Here is a 24,211-nt window from a genome sequence, read left to right on the forward strand (position 1 = left end):
AGACAAGTCTTATAAAACCAATAAAAAGAAAGTTAGAAATAAATAATATCAATAAAAAGTTGACATATTTCAATAAAGTGGACGTTAAAAAGATCAACTACTTTATGTCAGTAAATTTCAAAATGTAGACACAAATAGAAACATTCTTAGGGAAATATTATTTGTCAAAACTGGTGCAGGAAGAAATCAAATTCTGGATAGTCTAAAAATCATAAATAAACTGAAGCAAAGGTTTAAAATCCCTTTGGTAAAAAAAAAAAAAAAAAAAAAAAGGAGTGCAAAGTTTTATACACAAGTTCTACCAACCTTTCAAAGAAGTGATCATTTTCATTGTATCTAAGATAAATAAGGAGGTATTCTCTCTTTTTCTATACTCTCTCATTTATTCTCTGAGACTACTATAACTTTAATACCTAAACCAAACAAAGACATACAAGAAAGAAAAATTACAGACCCATTCCACTCATGCATATCTATGAAGAAATCCTAAACAAAATATAAGCAAACAAATGTTAAGATATTAAAAAGATAACACATCTATGACCAAATTCAATTTCTCCAAGAATGTAAAATCGTTTAATATTAGAAAATAGCTAACTGTCATTTACTCATTGACAACATAAAGAATTAAAATAATGGGATCATTCTAATCATTAAAATGCATTCAACAAACTTCACCATCCCTAATTTAATTTTTTAAAAGAACCTCCATAGAAAGAGGACTTCAAGGTCGTTGACGAGAGCCACCTTGTACTTGCCGCCTCCTTCACATAGAAGAATGCAAATAGCAAATAGATAATCACACTTCAAATAGAGCATCTAAGAGAATTCAACAGAGAAGTGACATGAAACACCAAGAGAGGGAAGCAAAAGAGCCTGCTCAGCTAGGATTGGCTGGGACCCCAGAGAGGCTCCCCAGTGTGGGGAAGCGGTAAGTGAGAGATCCCCAGTAGTACATATTTCTAACTTGGGCTCCATTAATTCTAGCCAAGGAAGAGCCCCTTGACTCCCATGGGCCCTAAGACTACCATAGGGAGGTGCCTAAAGACCACACAACAGCATTGCTCCAAAGAGGGAGTTCATGCCAACTCCCATACACCTCTCCGAGTTCTAAGCAGCTATAACAAGGCACCATTTTGAGAGCCCAGTCCCCACCATATTGCATCCTGCTGGAGTCTCAACAGCCCCTGCATTTCCATATCCCCAGAGCCCCACTGACATCCCTTACCCATGGTCACCACTGCTGCTGGCTGCTGCTGTCAGGGCCAAAGCATGAGTCATTAGCAGTAACCCTGTCTCCCCTAGTAGCGGGGCCACCATGCATTTTCATGGACCCTGAGAACACGCTACTTCACCCACAGCCACTGACCCCCATGGCAGGCTGCTGTCACTGGGTGCTAAAGTGTGCCCAACTGGCAGCAACCCTATCTCCCCCAGCAGAGGGGTCCCCATGCATTTTCACACACTACAAGGACAGGCTCCCCTGCCCACAGCCATCACCTGCAGGCAAAGTGCATGCCCCCCAGCCATCTGCCTATAACTGCTGCCACTGAAAGTGACCCTGCTCTCCCAGCAGCAGGACTACAGCATAGCCACTGCTGCCCAAACACAGGTACTCTGCTGGGAACCTGAAGATCACCCCACCCCTGCCCACCACATCCACTGCCCCCACACACAACTGGAGGTCCTGAGGAGAGGCCCACCCAGCTCCATACCACCCCACCAGTTCCCAAGCACACCATCTGGGGACCTGAGGATCACCCTGCCCAGTCTACCTTCACTGACAACTAAGCACTCCTCCCAGGGACCTGTAAACAGACCCACTGAACCTGCCACAAATACCACAGCTGGCACCCACCCACACCATGCCACCTGCAGGACTGGGGACTGGCTCACTCAGCCCATCATAGCCACTGCCAACATCAGTATGGATTGCTTGGGAGTCAAAGGGTGGTCCCACTACATGCTACAGCCATTTCCCACACCATGTTCACTGCCTGAGGACATGAGGACCCACTCACCTCCCCAACCTACCGCAGCCAATACTGGCATCCAAGCAAGTCACCTTGCTTGGGAGGCCCCAAAATAGTCCTGCCTGTACCCACGAACACTGGTGCTAGGGTATGCCACCCTGGGACCCAAGGACAGGCCCATTTTACATTCCTGTCCCCAGAAAAACTTCACCATGGCCTCCATGAACAACTGCACACTAAGCCACTGAAGAAATCACAAGCATTACCGATACTGTGTACAGCTAAAGAACTTAAACAAAGACTACACTTCTGTACACACCTAACCAAGTGCCCTACCCAACACCATAGATACATCTTCAGGAAAAAGTCTTCTCCTACAAAAACAGACCCAAAATACTGGAAGAAGTGACTGTTAGAGAAGACGCACATATATCAATGTAAGGACAAAAAGAAAAAAAATACAGGAAAAAGCAAGAATATATGACATGTCCAAGGGACCACAGTAATAATTCTCCAGCAACAGGTTCCAATGAAAAAGAAATTTATAAAATACCAAAAAATATAATGATATCAAAGAAGCTCAGTGAGACACAAGAGAACACAGATAGACACACAAAGAAATCAGAGAGACACTGCAGGATTTGAACAAAAAAGTTACCAAAGAGATAGCTATCATAAAAAGGAAAAACCAGAAATCCTGGAACTGAATAATTCATTGAATGAAATTTAAAAATATATATTTGAAAGCTTCAACAACAGATTATATCAAGAAGAAAAAAAAGAATTTCAGAACTTGAAGATAGGTCTTTTGAAATAACTCAGTCAGACAAAAATAAATTTTAAAAGAACTTAAAAGAATGAACAAAGCCTATGTGACATATGGGAGACCATAAAGTAACCAAGTATACGAATGCTTGGTGCCCCAGAAGGCAAAGAGAAAACCAAAAGGGAGGAATAGAAAATACATTTAATGAAATAATAGCTGAAAACTTCCCTAGTGTAGTAAGATTTAGACAGCTAGATACAGGAAACTCAGAGATCCCAAATAGATAAAATTCAAAAAGTCTTCTCAATGGCACATCATAGTCAAACTGTTGAAAGTCAATGACAAAAAGAGAATCCTAAACACAATAAGAGAAAAGTATCCAGTCACTTATAAGGGATTTGCCATCAGACTAACAATGGATTTCTCTGCAGAAACCTTATAATCCAGGAGATAATGTAAAGATACATTCAAACTGCTAAAAGAAAAAAACTATCAACCAAAGATCCTACATCCAGCAGTTATCTTTCATAAATGAAGGACAAACAAAAGCTGAGGGAATTTATCACCAGTAGACATGCCCTACAAGAAATGCTTACGGGAGCCCTATACTTGAAAACAAAAGAATGATATCTACCGTCATGATGAAAACACATGAAAGTATAAAATCCACTAGCAGAGCAAACACACAAATAAGGGAAAAAAAGGACTCAAATGTTACTACTATGGAAAACCACCAAACCACAATGATAAACAATAAGAGAGAAAGGAAAAAAGAATATACAAAACAACCAGAAATCAATTAATAGAATAAAAAAATAAGCCCTTACGTATCAACAATAACCTTGAATCTAAACATATTAAACTTCCTACATATATCTTCCTGCTAAAAGATATAAACTAGCTGAATGAATTTTTTAAATGACTAACTACATATTACCTAAAAGAAACTCAACTCACTTATAAAGATACACGTGGACTCAAAGTAAAGGGGTAGAAAAGATATTCCATGCAACAGAAACAAAAAGTGAGCAGAAGTAGCAGATAAAACAGACTTTAAGCCAAAAACAATAAAAAGAGACAAAGGAGTTCATTAAATAATGATAAATGCATCAATTTAGCAAGAAGATATAACAATTGTAAATATATATGCACTCAACACTGCAGCACCCATATATATAGCAAATATTATCAGATCTAAAGGGAGAGAAGACTCCAGTACAGTAATAGTGGGTTGTTGAAGTCCCCCACACTCAGTATACAAATAAATTGGATTTAAACTGCACTTTAGACCAAATGGACCTAACATTTACAGAACATTTCACTCAACAGCTACAGAATATATACATCATTCTCATTAGCACATGAAACATTCTCCAAGACAGACTATATGTTAAAACACAAAACAAATCTCAAAACAAACTTTAAAATTGAAATCATATCAAGTATCCTCTTGGACCACAGTAGCATAAAATTAGACATCAACAAGAAGAGAAACTTTGAAAACCGTATAAATACATAGAAATTAAACAACCTGCTCCTGAATGACCATTGGGTCAATGAAGAAATCAAGGAGGAAATAAAAAATTCTTGAAACAAGTGCAAATCAAGACAAAACATACCAAAATATAGAATACAGCAAAAGTAGTACTGAGAGGCAAATTTATAGTATTATAGTAACAAGTGTCTACATTTTTAAAAACAGTACAAAGGTTTCAAATAAGCAATCTAATAGTACACCTCAAGGAACTAGAAAAGCAAGAACAAACCAAATCCAAAATTAATAAAAGGAAAGAACTAATAAAGATCAAGGCAGAAATAAATGAAATAGAGATGTAAAAACAATACAAAAGGTCAACAACATGAAAAGCTGGTTTTTCAAAAAGATAAACAAAACTGATAAACTGCTAGCTATACTAACCAAGAAAAGAAGAGAGAAGGCCCAAATAAAATCAGAAACAAAAAAGGAGACATTACAACTAATACCACAGAAATACAAAAGATCATCAGAGACTATTATGAACAACTATATGCTAACAAGCTGGAAAACCTAGAGGAAATGAATAAATTCATGGACACACACAACCAAGGTTCAATCAGGAAGCAACAGAAGACCTGAACAAACCAATAACTTGTAATGAGATTGAATCTGTAATCAAGTCTCCCAACAAGGAAAAGCCAAGGACTGGAAGGCTTCGCTGCCAAACTCTACCAAAATTACAAAGAAGAACCAATACCAATTATTCCAACTATTCCAAAAAATTGAAGAGGCAGAAATTCCTCCTAACTCATGCCACAAGGCAAGCATTACCCTAATACCAAAACCAGACAAGGACACACACCCAAAAGAGAAAACTACTGGCCAATATCCCTGATAAAAATAAATGCAAAAATCCTCAACATAATACTAGCAAATCAAATCCAACAACACATTAAAATGATAGTACACCATGATCAAGTGGGATTTATCCCAGGGTTGCAAGGATGGTTCAAACATGCAAATCAATAAACATGATACATCACATCAACTGAATAAAGGATAAAAACCACATGATCATCTCAATAGATGCAAATAAAGCATTTGACAAAATTCAACATCCCTCAACAAACTAGGTGTAGAAGGAACATACCTCAAAATAATAAAGCCCATATATGACAAATCCACAGCTAACATCATACTAAATGGGGAAAAGTTGAAAGCCTTTCTTCTTAGAACTGGAACAAGACAAGGATGTCCACTTTCACCTTTCACCATAATACTGGAAGTTGTAGCCAGAACAATCAGATAACAGAAAAATAAAAGGCTTCAAACTTGGAAAAGAAGAAGTCAAATTGCTGCTCTTTGCAAATGACGTGATTTTACACCTAGAAAAATCCAAAGACTTATCAAAAAAACCTCTCAGATCTGATAAATGAATTCAGTAAAGTTGTAGGATACAAAAGCAACCTACAGAAATCAGTAGCATTTCTATATAACATTAATGAACTATCTGAGAAAGAAATGGAAAAGGCAATCCCACTTAAAATAGCTATGAGAAACCAAACTACCAAGGAATAAATTTAACCAAGGAAATGAAAGACCTGTACAAGGAAAACTACAAAATATGTAAGAAAGAAATCGAAGATGACACAAACAATGGAAAAACATCTTATGCTCACGGATCAGAATAATTAACATTGTTAAAATGGTCATAATACCCCAAGAAATCTGCAGATTCAATGCTATTCCTATCAAAATATCAGCATCTTTCCCAGAATTAGAAAAAATAATACTAAAATTCCTATGGAACCAAAAAGGAGCCCAAATAGCCAAAGCAATTTGATCAAAAAGAACAAAACAGGAGGCATTACTTTACCTAACTTCAAATATATTACAGAGCTATAGTAACAAAAACAGCATGGTATTGACAGAAAAACAGACACACAAGCCAATGGAACAGAACAGATAACCCAGAAATCAATCCACATATTTACAGCCAAACTGATTTTCAACAAAGGCATGAAGAACACACATTAGGAAAAAGACATCTTCTTCAATAAAGGGTGTTAGGAAAACTGGATATCCTTATCCAGAAGAATGAAACTGAACTCCTATCTCTCACTATATACAAAAACCAACTCAAGACGGGATTAAAGGCTTAAATGTAAGACTCAAAACTATAAATCTACTAGAAGAAAACATAGAGAAAACACTTTAGGACATTGGTCTAGGCAAAGATATGGCTAAGACCTCAAAAGCACAGGGAACAAAAACAAAAATATATGAATGAGGCTTCTGCACTACAAGGAAAGCAATCATCAGAGTGAAGACAGAACCTGTCGTATGGGAAAAAATGTTTGCAAACTATTCATCTGATAAGGGATTATTATCCAGAATATATAAGAAACTCAAACAACTCAATAGTTAAAAAATAATAATAATAATCCCATTAAAAAAGTAGGCAAAGGACATGAATAGACTTTTCTCAAAAGAAGACACACAAATGGCCAACTGGTACCCACAAAAAAAAATGCTCAACATCACTAATCATCATCACTAATCATTAGGGAAATACAAATCAAAACCACAATGAAATATCATCTTACCCTAATTAGAATGGCTATTATTAAAAAGATAAAAAATAACAGATGCTGGTGAGGATGCAGAGAAAAGGGAACTCATATTTCTTGGTGGGTGGGAATGCAAATTGTACAGCCATTATAGAAAACAGTATGGAGATTTCTCAAAAAACAAAAAATAGAACTACCATCTGATTCAGCAACCCCACTATTGAGTGTCTGTCCAAAGCAAACAAATCAGTATATCAAGAGGATGAATAATGGCATCATGTACAGTCCTGCCTTCCTCCATAGTCTGCTGGGTTCAGCTGTGTTGGTGAATTCAGTAGTTCTTGTCCGATGATGCAAAACTCTTAAGTGTTGGGGGAAATTATTTATGACCCATAATAATGTCAAACTTCTACTGATATAATTCCTCTGTTTACCAATCGTGTATAAACCAATTCTCGTCAAAGAAATATGTATCATAGAATGTACTGTACACGTGGAAAGAATTAAAATACACAGTAGCATACGTTGGGAGAATTAGTGAGAAAGGGTTTTTTAAATCCTTTACTATTCAAAAGGAGGGTAAAAATATCAACTACAATTGAATATTTAGAAAATAAAGAAGTGCTGTAATTGCAAGGGTATTGCGATTGTTAGGTTGGGCTAATTGCTGTAATAAACAACCCCCAAAATCTCAGTGGTTATGGAATAAATGTTTCCTTCTTGCCTCGGTAACCAACAAATGTAGATGGGTGGGGCTCTATTCGGCTCAGCTACTCAGTGGTCCAGGTTCCTCCCACGTTTTGGGTCTGTCTCCCCAGGAACCTCCGGTCCTCCCTGGGATCTCATACCTGGCTACCGATAAGAAGGCGACAGCAGGTGTGGAGGAGACTTTTAAGGAGCCATGCCTAGAAGTAGTGGATGTCTTTTATGTCCAAATTCCAATCAGCAGAGCTGAGCAACTAAAAGGGAATTGGACGAATTCACAGTTTTGGCCCCACCAAATAGCCTCACTGGTGACAGAACGGGAAGGGGGAAAAGAGGTAGGGGAAGAGGAATGATGAACAAATACTCCCAATCAATCAAAAACAGGCAAGAAAATAGAAGAAATGCAAGGGTTTCCAATCCATACTACACCGCTGTCACTCTTGGGACCACAACTTGCCCTCCCTGAACCTCGGTTTTGTAAACAGAAAACATAAAATACTGACGAGGGATGGTAAACTGATTCAACCAGACAACGCAGGGAAAGTGCTTAGCACGCTGCCTGACACGAACTTACTGTGCCTGGCTGCTGCTGTTATTTATCACTAACACTTGCCACAGCAGGTCGAACGCGCGCGTTTGCGGACCCGGCGCTGAGGGTCACGTGAGCAGCTGGGGGCGGGGAGGATCCCCTAGCGCCACTCCGGCCCCGCCCCGCGCGTAGCCACGCCCACCCGCCAGGGCCGGAAGAGAGGTTGCTTAGCAGCGTGTGTTTCTCCTTAGCCTTGGCTGCGGCGGCCGAGGCCTGGCGATGCCCAAGAACGCAGTGGTCATCTTGCGGTATGGGCCCTACAGCGCGGCAGGCCTGCCGGTGGAGCACCACACCTTCCGCCTGCAGGGCCTGCAAGGTGGGCCTCCCCGCCCGCCGCGTTCGCCCCTGAGCGCCCCAGCCTCTGAGCATCCGTGCAGGTGGTGCCCCGTGCCTAGGCCTTCCTGCCTCAGACTCCGACGAAGCGCCACCTCTCCAGGAAGTCTTCCGCAGGATGATGTAGCAACCTGTGGCTTCTAGGGCTGGGCTAAAAGCGTGGGAACGCTCTTCTATCCAAGAGTGAGCTGTGGGCCCACCCAGTGCCCAGCAAATTACAGAAATTACCTCCCTAGAAAAAATTACATAACCCTGCTTTAAGAATTGGGAAACTGACGATCAAGAATATTAAGTGACTTTAACAAGTCAAATGGCTGGGAAGTAGCATTGCTGGGATTCCATCTCTTAATCGTTCATGCAACAGACTTTTATTAAGCACCCAGTGTGTGTTGGACACCCTTCCAGGGACTGAGGACACACTGTTAAACGGTGATGCATGTCTTTGAAGTAATCTCCTTGTTAACTGCTAAATGACAGTTGTGCCTAAGCTCTAACTGAGGCTAGGGTGGTGCCATGGGAACTAACCATAGTGGGACCTGTGACTAGCTATAATGGGAGGGGAGAGGGAGAGGTCTGGAAAGTCTCATTTAAGTGGAGCATTAAATGAGCCCACATTTGAGCAGACCTTTAAAGAATGAGTAGAAACTAACCAGGTAAAGAGAGGAATGCCTCCTAGGCAGAGGAGACTAATAATGTAGGCAATGCCTGGAGGCATTCAACAAATGATGTATTAATATTTGTTAAACTGATGGGGGATGAGGCTGGAGTGGTAGTCAGGGGCCAAATGCTGCAGGGCCACAGACAAGTTTTAGGCAGGGATGAAGCTGTTACCACTCTGAGAACAGATTAGAGTGGGGCAAGAGTGGAAACAAGGAAAACAAGACTGTTGGGGGTGGTCCAGGGCTGAGATGAAAGTAGCTTGGACCATAAAGGAGACCATGGATCAAAGTGAAAGCAATGGTACTTCCTGAGAGGATAGATATGTGAGGTAAGGGTAAAAAGAATGTTATCCGGATCTAGTCAGCGTCTGGCTTGAAACAGTGCTGATGGATGGACGTACTGTCCACTAAAATCGAAGACACCAAAGATGGACCACAATTTGGAGGAATATGTGGAACAGTTCCAGAGGAACAGTCTATTTTGGACATACAGATAGTCCCCGACTTAGACTTTTTGACTTTAGGATGGGTTTACTGGGAGGTAACCCTATCGTAAGTCGAGGCAAATCTGAACTTACAGTGGTTCTACTTAATGATTTTTTCCACTTTATGATGGGCTTATCCAGGTATTAAGCCCACTTTCCATTTACAGTGCGTTTATTGGGACCTAACCCCATCGTAAGTCAAGGAGCATCTGAATTAAGCTTCATGTGCTTTCAGTTACCTTGACAGAGGTGCTGAATCAGCTCTGTTGTTCTGGAGTTCAGAGAAAAAGTCTGAAATGGAGATAGAAAGACGTGAGTCATTGACTTGGAGAGAACATATAGAATGAGATGACGGCCCAGGAATCAGCATTGATGAACTCCCATCATATGACCCAAACTAAGAATCTTCCAGGGAAAATACCCTGAAGTCAAAGGACACAAAAATTAGTTTTAACTGAGCAATCGGGGAAAGCCTCCTGGAGGAGATGGCATTTGAGTTTGAGTTTGAAGGATGGGTAGGATTTCAATCAGCAGAGGAAGTTGCTTTCTGTGAGAGAACAGTTGATAGAGAAATTTGTGTTGCAAATACTTCCATGTTTGTATTTATCTATTGGGACTGCCATAACAAAATACTATAGACTATGGGACTTAAACAATAGAAATACATTTTTTCAGTCTAAAGGCTAAAAGTCCCTGATCAAGGTCTGGCAAGGTTAGCTTGTGGTGAGGGCTCTGGGCACTCTTCCTGGCTTACTGACAGCCACCTTCTCTCTTGTCCTCACCTGGTGGGATTTTTTAGGGAGAGCGAGGAGCAAGCTCTCTGGTATCAGTTCTTATAAGAAGAAATACACTAATCCTATCAGATTAGGTCCTCACCTTTATAACCTCATTTAACCTTAATTACTTCTTTAAGGACCTATCTCCAAATAGTCACACTGGGAGTTAGGGCTTCCATATATGAAGTTGGGGGAAGGGGGCAACAATTCAATTCATAGCAGTGTTGCATGGTGATGTTTAAAATGTTTTGAAGTTTTGGCTAAGAACACAGCCTAAATAAGTGACTTTTCTCTTCCTTCCCCTCTGATGAGCCACACCTACTCACCCTCACCTCATAATCCACCTTTAGTTTATGTTCACTTTCTCTAAAGATAACGTGGGTAAAATATGTATTTAAAATTTTGCCATTTTAACCATGTTAAGCATACAATTCAGTGACATTAATTATCTTTACAATGTTGTGGAACCATCACTGTTCTCTCTTTTTAAAATTTTTCAACACCTCAGACAGAAACTGTATTCATTAAGCAATAACACTCTGTCCCTCTGTGTCCAGAATGTATTCCTTCTGGTGGGTTCTTGGTCTTGCTGACTTCAAGAATGAAGCCACAGACCTCACGGTGACTGTTACAGCTCACAAAGTGGCGTGTCCAGAGTTGTTTGTTCCTCCCAGTGGGTTCATGGTCTGGCTGACTTCAGGAATGAAGTTGCAGACCCTGGCGGTGAGTGTTAACAGCTCTTAGAGGTAGTGCAGACCCAAGGAGTGAGCAGCAGCAAGACTTATTATGAATAGCAAAAGAACAAAGCTTCCATAGCGTGGAAGGGGATGCGAGCAGGTTGCCGCTGCTGGCTCGGGAGGCCAGCTTTTATTTCCTTATTTGGCCCCACTCATGTCCTGCTGATTGGTCCATTTTTACAGAATGCTGATTGGTGCTTTTACAATCCTCTAGCTAGACACAGAGTGCTGATTGGTGCATTTACAATCCTCTAGTTAGACAGAAAAGTTCTCCAAGTCCCTACCCAAACCAGAAGCCCAGCTGGTTTCACCTCTCACCTCCATCCCCAGCCCCTGGTAACCTGCAATCTACTTTGTAGTTTATTTCAGTTAGCATAATATTTCAAGGTTTATCCATGCTACAGCATGTATTATAGGACTTTATTCCTTTTTGTGGCAGATATACCATATTTTGTTTATCCATTCATCTGTTGATAGACAATTGGGTTGTTTCCACCTTTCCGCTACTGTGAATAGTGCTGTTATGAACATTGGTAAACACATATCTGTTTGAATCCCTATGTTTCAAGGGAGTGAAATTGCTGAGTCATATAGTAATTCCATATTTAACTTTTTGAGGAATGACCAAACTGTTTTCTGAAGCAGCTGCACCATTTTACATTCCCACTAGCAATGCACAAGGATTTCAATTTTCTTTGGTTTTAATTATAGCCATCCCAGTAGGTGTGAAATGGTAACTTGTGGTTTTCACTTAAATTTCCCTAATAATTGGTGATGTTGAACATCTTTTCATGTGCTTATTGACCATTTGTATGTCTTTGGAGAAATGTCTGTTCTTTGCCCATTTTTTAAATTCGGTTGCACTTTTTTTGTTACTGAGTTGGAAAATTTATTTAGATATTCTGAATATGAGACCCTTAAGAGATAAATGATTTGCAAATATTTTCTCCCACTCTGTAAATTAGCTTTTCACTTTCTTGATAGTGTCCTTTGCTGCACAAAAGTTTTAATTTTAATGAAGTCCAATTTATCTGTTTTTTTCTTATGTTACCTGTGATATGTTGTTTAAGAAACCATTGTCTGCTGGGCGCAGTGGCTCACACCTGTAATGCCTGCACTTTGGGAGGCTGAGGCAGGTGGATCACTTGAACCCAGGAGTTCAGGACCAACCTGGTTTGAAGTTCAAAACCAGCCTTTTTTTGTAGAAACCAGCCATCTCTATAGAAAAGACAAAAATTAGGTGGGTATGATGGCACGCAACTGTAGTCCCAGCTACTCAGTAGGCTGAGGTGGGAGGATCGCTTGAGCCCTGGAGGCCGAGGTTGCAGTGAATCAAGGTTGTGCCACTGCACTCCAGACTGGGTGACAAGGAAGAGACTCTGTCTAAAAAAAAGAAAGAAACCATTGTCAAATCTAAGATTATGCAGATTTGCCCCTATGTTTTCTTCTAAGAGTTTTATAATTCCTAAATTTAGATCTTTGACCCATTTTGAGTTAATTTTTGTATATGGTGTAATGTAAGAGTCCAAATTCATTCAAAAGATATTCATGTGGATATCCATTATCCCAAGACCTTTTGTTAAAGAGACTGTTCTTTACCCATTGAATGGTCTTCGCATCTATGTCAAGCATCAACTATTCATTCATATCAGTCATTGTGAACATTTATTTCTAGGCTCTCAATTCTATTCCATTGCTCTATATGTCTATCCTTATGTCTGTATCACATGATTTTGATTACTGTAGCTTTCTAGTAAGTTTTGAAATCAGGAAATGTGAGTCTTCCAACTTAGTTTTTTCTCAAGATTGTTTTATCTATTTTAGGTACCTTGCAATTCCCTATGAATTTTAGGATAGGTTTTTCCACTTCTGCAAAAAACACCATTGGGAATGTGATAGGTATTGCATAGAATCTGTATAATCCTTTGGGTAGTATTGTTATTTTAACAATGTTAAGCCTTTTAGTCCATGCACACAGGATGCATTTTCATTTATTTAGATCTTCCTTAATTTCTTTTAGCAACTTTTATAGTTTTCAGTGTATAAGACTTGCACCTAATTGTTTGCATATATTCCTAAGTGTTTTGTTCTTTTAAATACTATTATAAATGGAATCGTTTTATCTCTGTTTCAGATCAATCATTGCTAGTGTGTAGAAATACAACTGCTTTTTGTGTGTTAATTTTGTTAATTTCTTCAACTTTGCCAATTTCATTTATTAGCACTAACAACTTTTTTTTTTAAGAACACTAGCAGTTTTGGGATATAAGATCATGCAATCTGCAAATAGAGGTAGTCTTCTTCCTTTCCAATTTAGATGACTTTTATTTCTTTTTCTTGCCTAATTTATCTGTCTGGTACTCCTAATACTATGTTAAATAGAAGTGGCAAAGGTGGGGCGTCCTTGCCTTGTTCTTGATCTTAGGGGGGAAACGTTTAGTGAGCCTCCTTCAATCAGTTGAAGGCCTTAAGAAAACAAATGTTGATGTTTTTCAAACAACAAGGGACTCTCCCCAAGACTGCAACATAGAAACTCTACTTCTATCTGTAGTCTAGCCTGTGAACCAATTCCTCAAAATCTCTCTCTCTCTTTCTCTCTCTCTCTATAGATAGATAGATAGATAGATAGACAGATAGATAGATAGATTTATAATTAAAATTATATGAACAAAAGGAGAATATCAATAAAGAGAAATTCTAAAAAGGAACCAAACAAGTCATATAGTTCATATAGTATGTTTGTGTGTATATATATATACACACACACACACACGCACACACACACAGCTGGTCCCTGACTTACAATTGTTTGACTTACGATTTTTGACTATATGCTGATGCTTTCAGCTGTGTACATTAATAGTGAGTACCCATACAACCCCATTCTGTTTTTCACTTTCAGTGTAGTATTCAATAAGTTATGTAAAATATTCAACATTTTATTGTAAAATAGACTTTGTATTGGATAATTTTGCCCAACTGTAGGCTAATGTAAGTGTTCTGAGCATGTTTAAAGTAGACTAGGCTAAGCTATGACATTCAGTATGTTAGGTGCCCTAAATGCATTTTTAACTTACAATATTTTCAACTTACGATGAGTTCATCAAGACTTAAGTTCATTGTGAGTTAAGGAACATGTGTATATATGGATTATATATATATATATTTGTGTATGTATATGTACACACACGCACACACACAGTCACACACATATTTATTTTATTGGTTCTCTTTCTCTGGAGAATTCTGACCAATACAACAGGTTCTTGTTTTTTCCTTTCTGCACTTTAAATATGTATCCCACTGCCTTCTGGCCTCCATGGCTTCTGGTGAGAAAGCTGATAATCTTACAGAGAATCTGTGTGTGATGAGTCATTTCTTTCTCACTGCTTTCAAGATTCTCTCTTTATATTTTGACAATTTGTTTCTAATGTGTCTTAATATAATACTCTTCGAGTTTATTCTGCTTGGAGTTGGTTGAGCTTCTTGGGTAGGTATTTTCATGTCTTTCATCCAATTTGGGATGTTTTCAGCCATTATTTCTTCAGATATTCTTTCTGTCCCCTTATTTCCTTTTCTCCTGGGACTTCCACTAGGTATATGTTGTTATACTTGAGGGCATCCCACAGGTCTCCAGGGCTGTTCATTTTTCTTCATTCTTTTTCCTTTCTACTCCTCAGACTGAGTAGTCTCAATTGCCCTGTCTTCAAATTTGCTGATTTCGTCTGCTTACTCAAATCTGCTGTTGAATCCGTGTAGTACATTTTTCATTTTAGTTATTATACTTTTCAACTCCAGGACTTGTTTGATTCCTTTTTAGAATTTCTCTTTATTGATATTCTCAGTTTGTTCATACATCATTTTTCTAATTTCTTTTAGTTCTTTGTCTCTGGCTTCCTTTGGCTCTTTGAGCATATTTAATATAGTTGATTTAATGTAAGTCCAATGCCTGGGCTTCCTCAGGAACAGTTTCTGTTAATTAATTTTTTTCCTTTGCATGGCCCATACTTTCCTAATTTTTTGTATGTTTTGTGACTTTTTGTTGAAAACTGGACATTCAAATATTATAATGTATAATTTCTGGAAATCAGATTCCCCTCCTTCCCCAGAGCTTGCCATTCCTAACTGTTGAAGGCTTAGCTTGTGGTCAGTCAGTGTTTTGAACGCAAGGAGCTTTAAAATCAAACCAACAAAAACCCTCTCCCATTATTTGTGTATTTGCTCCATTTTGAGACACTCCTATAAAACTTGGCTAGGCTGTTTACAATTTTGCCTCAGCCTTTACTTCCTGCTTTCACGAACCTATAGATCAGCCAGTGATGAAATTGCAGGATCTTCATGGTCTTTTTTGAGCGTGCATCTTGATCTGAGCCTGTACTGACTTTCTAAATTCCCCAGTATACATGAGTGCTTTTGAATGTCCTAATTTTTCAAAGAAACTCTGTCTAGATTTTCTCTTAGGCTTTATGAGATCTGTTGTGTGTCTCAACTGTAATCTTTTACCCAGGCAGCTGCAGGTTTTTCATTTGCCTTACAATGTTTGTGAGCACTGCCCACAGTTTTTCCACCCTGTGTGAATTCCAAGTTAGGCAAACAAACACAAGTGCCTTGATTCAGTTCTTCAGGAAGCCTACAGATGCCTTAGAACAGACAAACACAGTAATCTGTAAATAAGGTCCACTCTGCTCCCTCTGGAATCAAGAACCAGAGTCCCATACTGGGAACACAGGCTGCTATCTTCAAGACTGCCACCAGGTCAGGGAAGAGGTGCGGCAAGGGCAGGCAAATATGCCACAAAGCTTTCCTACCATTTTAAAGCTACCTTTTCTTTGATTCAGTATTCACTTGGTTGCTGTAGACCTTTGACCATTTTCTAGAGTTTTGACAATGTTGGTTCCGACCATTTCTGGGTTTGTTTGTTTGTTTGTTTTTGTGTATCTTCAGAGGAATGGGAATTTGGAGCTGTCTGCTCCGCTGTTTTGTGGAAGTTTTATGTTCCTTGCTCCTGCCACAACCAGGATGATTGTAGGAGTTCCATTAGATCATTTATATACCAAAATTTTTATTAAAGCAGAATGCATAAATGAACGTTTTGTTATAATATACAACTTAACAGTATTGGGGGAAACTCCCCATCTAGTTTGTCCACAAATCCTGTCAGCTTTACTTGTCACCTCTCCCTGGTCACTTATCTCCTGCCTACATTCTTGGCACTTCTGGCAGAGAGATGGCATGAGCAGAGGATAAGCACAGGGACTCTGAAGTCAACACCTACAGTTTGAATTGGGCTCCACCATTTAGTAGCTTTGTAGTCAAGGTGAAAATCAAGTGGTTTTACCTTTATGAGCCTCAGTTTCCTTGTTTGTAAAAGAGGAATGTGAATCCCTGCGTCACCGATGTGAGATTCTGATGAGCAAGTGCATGTAAAGTAATGAACTCCATGACTACACACAGTAAGCGCTCTGCAAGAATTAATTCTTATTGTTCCTGAGGAAGGTTCATTGAGAAGGGGGGGTGCAGGCAGCCTGGGCACTTCTGGGGAGCAGCAGGCTATTGGGTCTGGTTGGAGGAGGATGTGCAACAAGGGAGTCCAGCCTGTCTCATCCTTGGCAACAGGAAGCCAGCGAAGGTTCTTGAGCTAAAGGACGATGAAATCAGGGATGTACCTTAAGAGTCCAATTTCGGAAGAAGAAATTTAAGGAGAAGTGGCAGGGTGTGGGGTGGAATGAGCTATTAAGAAATATTAAGCCAGTGGCTAGAAATTACGTTCTGGAGTTTGGAAGAAAGATGAAGGCAGGAGATTTGAGTCAAGAGTAGCTATGACTTTAAATGACATCTATATGCTGATGAACTTCCAAATTTATGTCTTTAATCAGGACCTATCGTTGCCACTGGCATGTTGAGTAGGCATCTCAGACTTAGTATGCCCCAAATTTCCAACTAGACTCCTAGCACTCACCCCCACCAGCAGCTCTGCCCACTTCCCCTCTCCACTGCTCACAGCAGCTCCATCTTGCAGTTACTCAGGGCTGACACCCTGCAGGCACCTCTCACTCCTCTCTTTCCCTCACACTCCCTGTTTAGTCTGTCAACACAATTTGTCAGCTTTGCCCTCGAAGTACACCCAGAATTAATCCCTCTTAGGCCTCCTGACTACCCCCTCTGCATTTTTTGTCCACTCGCCATCATCTCCTGCCTGGATTACTGCCATGGCCTCCTGACTCTGTTCCCTGCGACCCTCATCTGCTTGCAGTCTGTTCTCAGCACCACAGCCAGCTGATACTGGTAAACCTGAATCACAGCACAGCCTTTACCCCTGAGAACATTCCAGGGGCCCCCAGCTCACTCGGGGGGAAGCCAAAGGCTCACATGGCCCCCTAGGCTTCTCATGGCCCTCCAGGCTCCTTATGGCCCCCCAGGCTCCTTATAGCCCCTCTGATCTCACCCCCTCCTGCTTCTGCCTATCCTCTCCCTGGCCCGCTGCTGCAGCCACAGCCACCTCCTGCAGTCCTTCAGTGCTCCTAGCCAGCACCCACCTTGGGGCTTCACAGCCACTCTGCCTGGAATGCTCTTTCCCACGTGGTTTTCAGCTTCATTCTCTCAGTCTCAAGATATTCCTCAAAAGTCACTTTCATGGGCAGGCCTTCCTTGGACATCCCACCAAAAACGTCAACACTTCCCTCTGCCTCCCTCTTCCTGCTCTCCCTTCCCTCCTTATTTCTTCTTCGTGCTCGTGATTACCTACCTCAGCACGCACTCACCTGTATACCTTGTTACCCTTCTCCCCCACCTGGAGGCATGCTTTGAGGAGGGAAGGAGCAGGGGTTCTTGTCTGGTTCTGTTCTCTGCTGGGTCCCAGCCCAGAGCTGTGCCTGGCATATTGTAAGAATAAACCTTAGTTAAGAAAATCAACCTGCATAAAGCCGAATGCTAGAACCACAGGAGGCGAGACTGCAGAGGAAGCAAGGAAAGACAGACGGGACTGGAGTTGGCAGGACGACGAGACAGCCCCCCTGAGGGCAAGGTGTGTTAAGAGGAGCAGCCTGTGGAGGAGCAGGCGCAGACTGAGGAGAGAACTGGAGGCATAAGGGAGCAGGTGATGGCATTTCGAGAAGAAAATGACCAGTGGGCTCCAAACTATTGAGCAGAGGTGATTTCTAGGGAGAGAAGAATTCATGGCTGATTAAAGACTGAGAAAAAGAGTATTTTCCTAATTTGCCCTCGGCAGGAGAGTAAATTGAACTGTCATCCTAGAGGACAACTTGTCAGTGTTGTTAAAATGTGATCATATACTGTAGAATCCAGCTGTTCCATTTCTCAGTATCTTCCTTATAAAAGAAAAAACAAACCTCACGCACACACAAGGATGCATGCTGTGAATTTTTCTACAACATTCTCAGTGATAGCAAAAAATTGGAAACAACCAGAAAAAGGAATGACTAAATAAATTGTAGTGCATACATCATGTAAAATGCTACACAGCACTGAAGAAGAACGCAGCCGCTCCATGTGTGTGACAGGACTGGGCCACACGATGCAGTGCGAAGGGAACAAAGCGTGGTCTTGAATGCCATGGTCTTCCTGCCACTGAAAAAGACAGAGGGAGAGAAGAATTAGGGGTGATTTTTAAAATTTTGTCCTTTTCTATAATTTTAAAGTTTTTTTTAAAATACTATGAATCTGCATTACATTGATAACTTGATTTTTTAAATTTAGAGTTCAAAAAACATATTTGTTTTTACCATCAAAAGTACTTTAAAGAACCAAGAAAGGAGGTGGGTCCAAGAGGGGTGGGGAGCTCTGGGAAGCCATTGAATTGCGATGGTTTCCTGACCTCTGAGAGGGCAGGCTGTGGACCTGGTGAGCTGAAGGCTTCCCTCCAGGAGGTGGGCGGGTAGAAACACAGCAAAAAGGAAGGCAGCAGGCGCAGGCGGCACTTCCCACAGTAGAGGAGGGGAAGAGTATTTGGAGAAGAGCAAGAGAAGCATTTTTATGGCTGAAGGAGACTTGAGGGTTGCAAGGTATCAGTAGGTGGTTGATTTGTAAAGTCAGTTCTGTATATCGATGAATGATAAGTCATGGAATACCGGCAGCCAACAAGGGCCAGGGCGTTCACCGCAGCGAAGCAGGGAGCATCTGCACCCCCCACAACTGTAGACCCAGCAGGCAGAGAGTGGTACCTTTGCAGGCCCTCCTCTGTAAAATCTGCATCTGAATTCTGTGTTTCTTTTAAAATTACAGCTCTTTATCATTTCCCGAAGCCCTGCTGGCTTTAGAAATAGGCCTGATCTTTTCTGAACTTACCATGCCTTTAGCAATCTGAAAATTTTTGTTCTCTCTTTATTATCCATGAATTATAATAACTCAGCAAAATGTTTCCACTATGACCTCAATGCTGGTGAAGCTAAACTAATGCTTAACAAAAAGTTCTAAGTAATTTCCCTGGCCACGCTTGCCCCTTGCATGCTGTACTTAAGTTTGCCAAATGACCCACTCAAAGGGCTTGGAAGGAATTGAAACCAATCCAGAAAATAGAATCCACCCTACGTAGCTGAGACACCCTGTGTGCCATTCTCCTGTGCTAGCTATGCATCGGCGGCCCTCGCTCGTGGGCGTGAGTATGCCTCTGTGCTGAGTAGAGGAGGGAGAGAGGTCTGTTTACCTTTACTTCCTGACCAGTGGCATTTAAATCATTCGCAGATGGTGCGCAATTCCACCAGCACCGGCAAGAAGGGAGCCTTTTCCATGTCCCTTTCGTTTATTTAGATCCCCCTTGAAGAATGAGGTGCCACTTCAAAGAGGCAGGCGGGCTGCAGGTGGCCTTATAGCTTCTGGTTGATTTATGCTGGAGTTTACCCACTGCCTTTGCACAGGCTTTGTTTCAGGGAGTATATTTATCTGACCTTTCTTTGACTAGACAACCCCACAGCAGCTCATGGGAGGAAATGGGTGCTCCATTTAGAGAGGTGGCATTTGGATGAGCTGCAGGAATTCCGGGGTGTCTAGTGTTTGATCCCTTAAGCCTGCACTGGCCACCTTAGAGCCAGCTCAACACCTCCCAGAGTGATGGGAAGGGAGTGTCCTGGGGCTGAATATTCAATGTAGACTCTGAGGCAGCTTGTCACTTTAGCAAGAATCAGACTTAGGTCACTCTGTGGGTCAAAAAGTGTCATGGGCAGTGCCCGGGGCCATTCTATGTTTGCTTCTTCAGTGAGCCTGTATTAAAACCAGGCACTTGGAGAGAATTCTGGTCAGTGAGGAAGACACGTGCCCTTTAAGACCATGAGAGCCTGTACTTTGCGCCCCTGTAGAGGGCAGAGTGATGAGTGGTGTGTCTCTTAAGAGGGTTTCTTCCTGTTGGACTTAATTTGCCCGAAGATGAGGTGGACCCCCACTATTCAGCACCCCTCAACTCTATAGGGTGAGTGATTCGGTGGATCAAATACTGTTTCTGAGCTACACCATGCCGTGTAAGTGCCACTGTCCTCTTAAAATGAACTCCAAGCTCAGATGTCACATGAGGCTCAGTCAGCAGGCCCTGCAGGAGGGCCAGGGGCAGGTTACAGCGTGCTTGCCTCCTGGGGCCTCCTCCCATAGGGCTGCTCCTCGCTCACAGTCCATGCACCCTCACTTCTCCAGGCCTTAGAGAGTTGGCACTGGATTTTACCTGCAGAGTGGCAGCACCTTGCCTCACAGGTGGGGGTGGAGGGCTGGTGTAAGGTGGGAATGGAGAAGCTGTTTTGCTCCTGATTTCTTCCTGTCAAATTGAAGTTTGTCGTCAGACAAATGCAGCTCCCCCGTCCTGAGGGGTTGCTGCTGAGGGAACGTGGGATCCCAGAAATCTCTGCACATGGACTGCCTTTATGTCTCCCTAGATGATCAGCTGCCTTTCCACACGAGCTGGACCACTTCATTTAAACAAGTCATGGGTCCAAGCTGAGTGTCTTCTTCAAAGACGTTTGAGAACAAAACACTTAAACAGGATACAATAAATATGCCAACGAAAAAGATGCAACCATTTTTTAGAGACGCATTAGCTGATGCGGGTCAATTAGGGCCACCTCTGGGTACCCAGGGAGTGCTGTCTTGTTAATGGAGATCCTTGCTGAGTCTTTTTCTGAAGTTCCTTTCCAGAAGTGAAATTAAAATTGCAGAATTAAAATGTTCACAGTTGGGGCTGGATGTTCTTGAACTGATTGAAAGATGAAGAAGTGGACACACCAACATTTTGAAACAGCAATTGTCTCTGTAATTAAGTGCAATTAGCTGACATAACTGTTTGCTTTACTCCGTGTAAAACTGATTGAAATGGCAAGACTTTAAAGAGTATGCCCCCGTCTGTTTTCTCTTTCCATCCTAACCAAAATTCTCACCAACATATGAAGACCAACAAAGGTAATGATCGGCACACTCACTCTAATATTGATGTTATAGGATAAATATATCCAGGAAACTGGAGAGAAATACATTGGAAAAAATAGAGCTGTAGGCTGTCTAATGTACATCATTTCATCTAAGCCACACACCTTTGCATTTCCACAATAAAAAGATTAAATCCAACAATTATTCCATGACTGATCTCTGGGGAAGGAGCCATTGAATGTAAGTGATAACCAAAATGCAGATTCCAAAGGTAAGAATAAAAGTTACTTCATTAGCTTTTCTAAAAAACTTTTTTTTCGGATTATTATAGGCAATCTGGAAAATGCTGAAAGAATAAAGAGAAAAAAATTTCCCATAATCTCACCACAGACAGATATTCAATGGTTATTTTCTTCATCCTTACATACATATTTGAATTCATATTGACTATATATTTTAAACATGTATTATACATATTTGTATCCTAAGTTTTTGCTTATATTGCAAGTATTTTTCTTGCCATTAAAAAAGATCATAAACATTTTTATAAATGTCCAAATGGACGTTCCACCATTTATTTGGCCATCCTCTCATTATTGGATATATAAGTTATTCACAGTATTTTGCTATCATAATAATAGAGAAAAGACATCTTGTTGCAAAAATCTGCCTGTATTGTTTTATTTTTTTCTTTGGGAAGCTTTCTTTTAAGTGTAATTTCCTGGACTAAAGGTTAGAATCATTTTTTGAGGCTTTTGGTAGGTACTGCCAGATTGCCCTCCAAAAGGTGCTCAATGTGTACTTCCATCAGCAGGATAAGAAGTTGCCTGTTCCCCCGAGTCTTCTCCAGCACTGAGTGTGGTCTCTATGAGATTGAGCCTCTGGAAAGCCCAATAGCCCTTTACTAGAGAAAGCTCATTGTTTAACAGATCACTTTGGTGTGGGACAAATAGCAATTGTAACCTGAATTACTCAGGCCTCTGGCTGTGCTTCCCAGCAAAGGTGAGGGCACCTGGGACCAGCACCCAGAAAGTGCCTACCAGGGCAGTTAAGTGATACCCATGAGCAGCTAGATGACAGACAAACTACTGTCATCATGAAGACTGCTACCAATCAGGTTAGTTTGAAGTCTGATCCCATGTCACTCACCTCCTTTTCTGTCCTTCCCAGCTGTGTTGGCCAGAGATGGACACGAGGTAATCCTAGAGAAGATAGAAGACTGGAATGTGGTGGAACTCATGGTGAATGAAGAAGTCGTCTTCCACTGCAACATTAAGGACTTGGAGTTCGGTAAGCCCTTTGGCGATATTTCCAGCCAGGATTTTGCCTCCTCTGAGGAGTCCCTCAATTTCTAGTTGAAATGATCAGTATGTCATGCCTGAATTCAAATTGGGTTTCTTTCTGAGGCTGAAACTTCTACTGAAAGCCCTGTGCTTTCAGTGGCACACACAGGAGAACATCCAAAACCACACAGTAAAGTGTGTGATGGTTTGAGTCTTCCCAAACATTGGAAACAGCAGAGGAAGGAAAATGAAGTGAAGCCCTGGACTTCAAGGGATGTGATGGAATTAAGGGATAACAGTTTTTTTTGTACTTTAATAATATACATTCTATTATTATTTGCTTTTGAAGCTGCTTTTGTTTCACTTGTTTATTCCATCCTGACTTGCTAAGATAATTTGAGTTGATATGCCAGCAGTGCATGACACTATCAGCAACATTCACGTGATGTCTTTGTCCTGGAGAGCTTCTGGCCTGGCAGGCTGGCACCGTGCATGCCTCTCTGTGCTCAGAAGTTAAAGCTTTGCAATCCACTAACACTCTATTAAAAACTAGTTAACATTTTACCAGCCCGTGGCCTTTGAAAATGCACTCTGAGTGGAAGCCATAGGTATGTCTGATATGATAACCAATTGTATATAAAGCTGACCAAAAGACAATTATATCTATTTCCCTAGGAGGCGATGGTAAACTAGACCCACTGTGTGAAAAGGCCAGGATAGCCGTGCTGAACTCCTACTGATCTCCTCGTGGAACAGGCATCTCAAGTTGATAGAACAGCAGCTGCCCCAGCCATTCTATGATACAGGGAGAAGTGGCTGTGCTGCAGTGTGGACATTGGGCTCTACTAGTCAGGCAGGGCAACTCGGGCCTGATCTCCAGCTTACACAGCCTCAGGAATCTCACCCGGCTGCACAGGAGCTCACAGAAATAATAAAAACCACATCATTTGTAACATCTCTCAATCCCAACCCATAGGGAGAGCCCTCCAATATCAGGTACACATTGAGCTGAAGGAAACAATAAAATGCAATCAAATAACAAGGTGCCATTCCTGACTAATAACACATAGTTGCCAGAAGCATCTGAGATTCCATTGTTTAGTACTCAAATTGCTCAGAACAGGTAAAATTAAAGAGAGGTTGGGGGAAGGGTGGGAATAAAGGCTTTTGAAAGTCTGAACCAAAAGCAAATGTTAATATTTGGAAACTTTGTTATTCCTACAGATTTATTTCGACTCCTGAGGGAATAAATATTTTAAATTGCTGATATAAAATTAGCTGAAATCAAATCTTCAGTTACTCTCATCTAAAACAAGAAAATGACCTGCCTTCTTTTGCATTAAGATTGTCTAAGGAGGGCACGAAAGAGTCCTTGGCAGAATGTGAGATGGTTCCCTGGTCCCTCTGGAGTAGAACACCGCCCCACAGAGTTAAAGAGGGTTTTCGCTATGTTCAGTGTGAAAATCAGTCTTGTCAAAATGATATTTTTACTTTCT

General features: G+C 41.1%; 1 protein-coding gene across 1 annotated transcript; it reads left to right on the forward strand.

Annotated features, from left to right (window-relative positions):
- Window positions 1-8,257: 8,257 nt before the first annotated feature.
- On the forward strand, window positions 8,258-23,753 carry C9H10orf53 (chromosome 9 C10orf53 homolog). The gene is made up of 3 exons (XM_005565135.4): window positions 8,258-8,396; window positions 22,603-22,722; window positions 23,391-23,753. The coding sequence occupies exons 1-3, from the start codon at window positions 8,300-8,302 to the stop codon at window positions 23,453-23,455; spliced, it is 282 nt and encodes a 93-aa protein (XP_005565192.1). The 5' UTR covers window positions 8,258-8,299; the 3' UTR covers window positions 23,456-23,753.
- Window positions 23,754-24,211: the final 458 nt, after the last annotated feature.

Source organism: Macaca fascicularis, chromosome 9 (assembly GCF_037993035.2).
Source record: "Macaca fascicularis isolate 582-1 chromosome 9, T2T-MFA8v1.1".
NCBI classification, from domain to species: domain Eukaryota; kingdom Metazoa; phylum Chordata; class Mammalia; order Primates; family Cercopithecidae; genus Macaca; species Macaca fascicularis.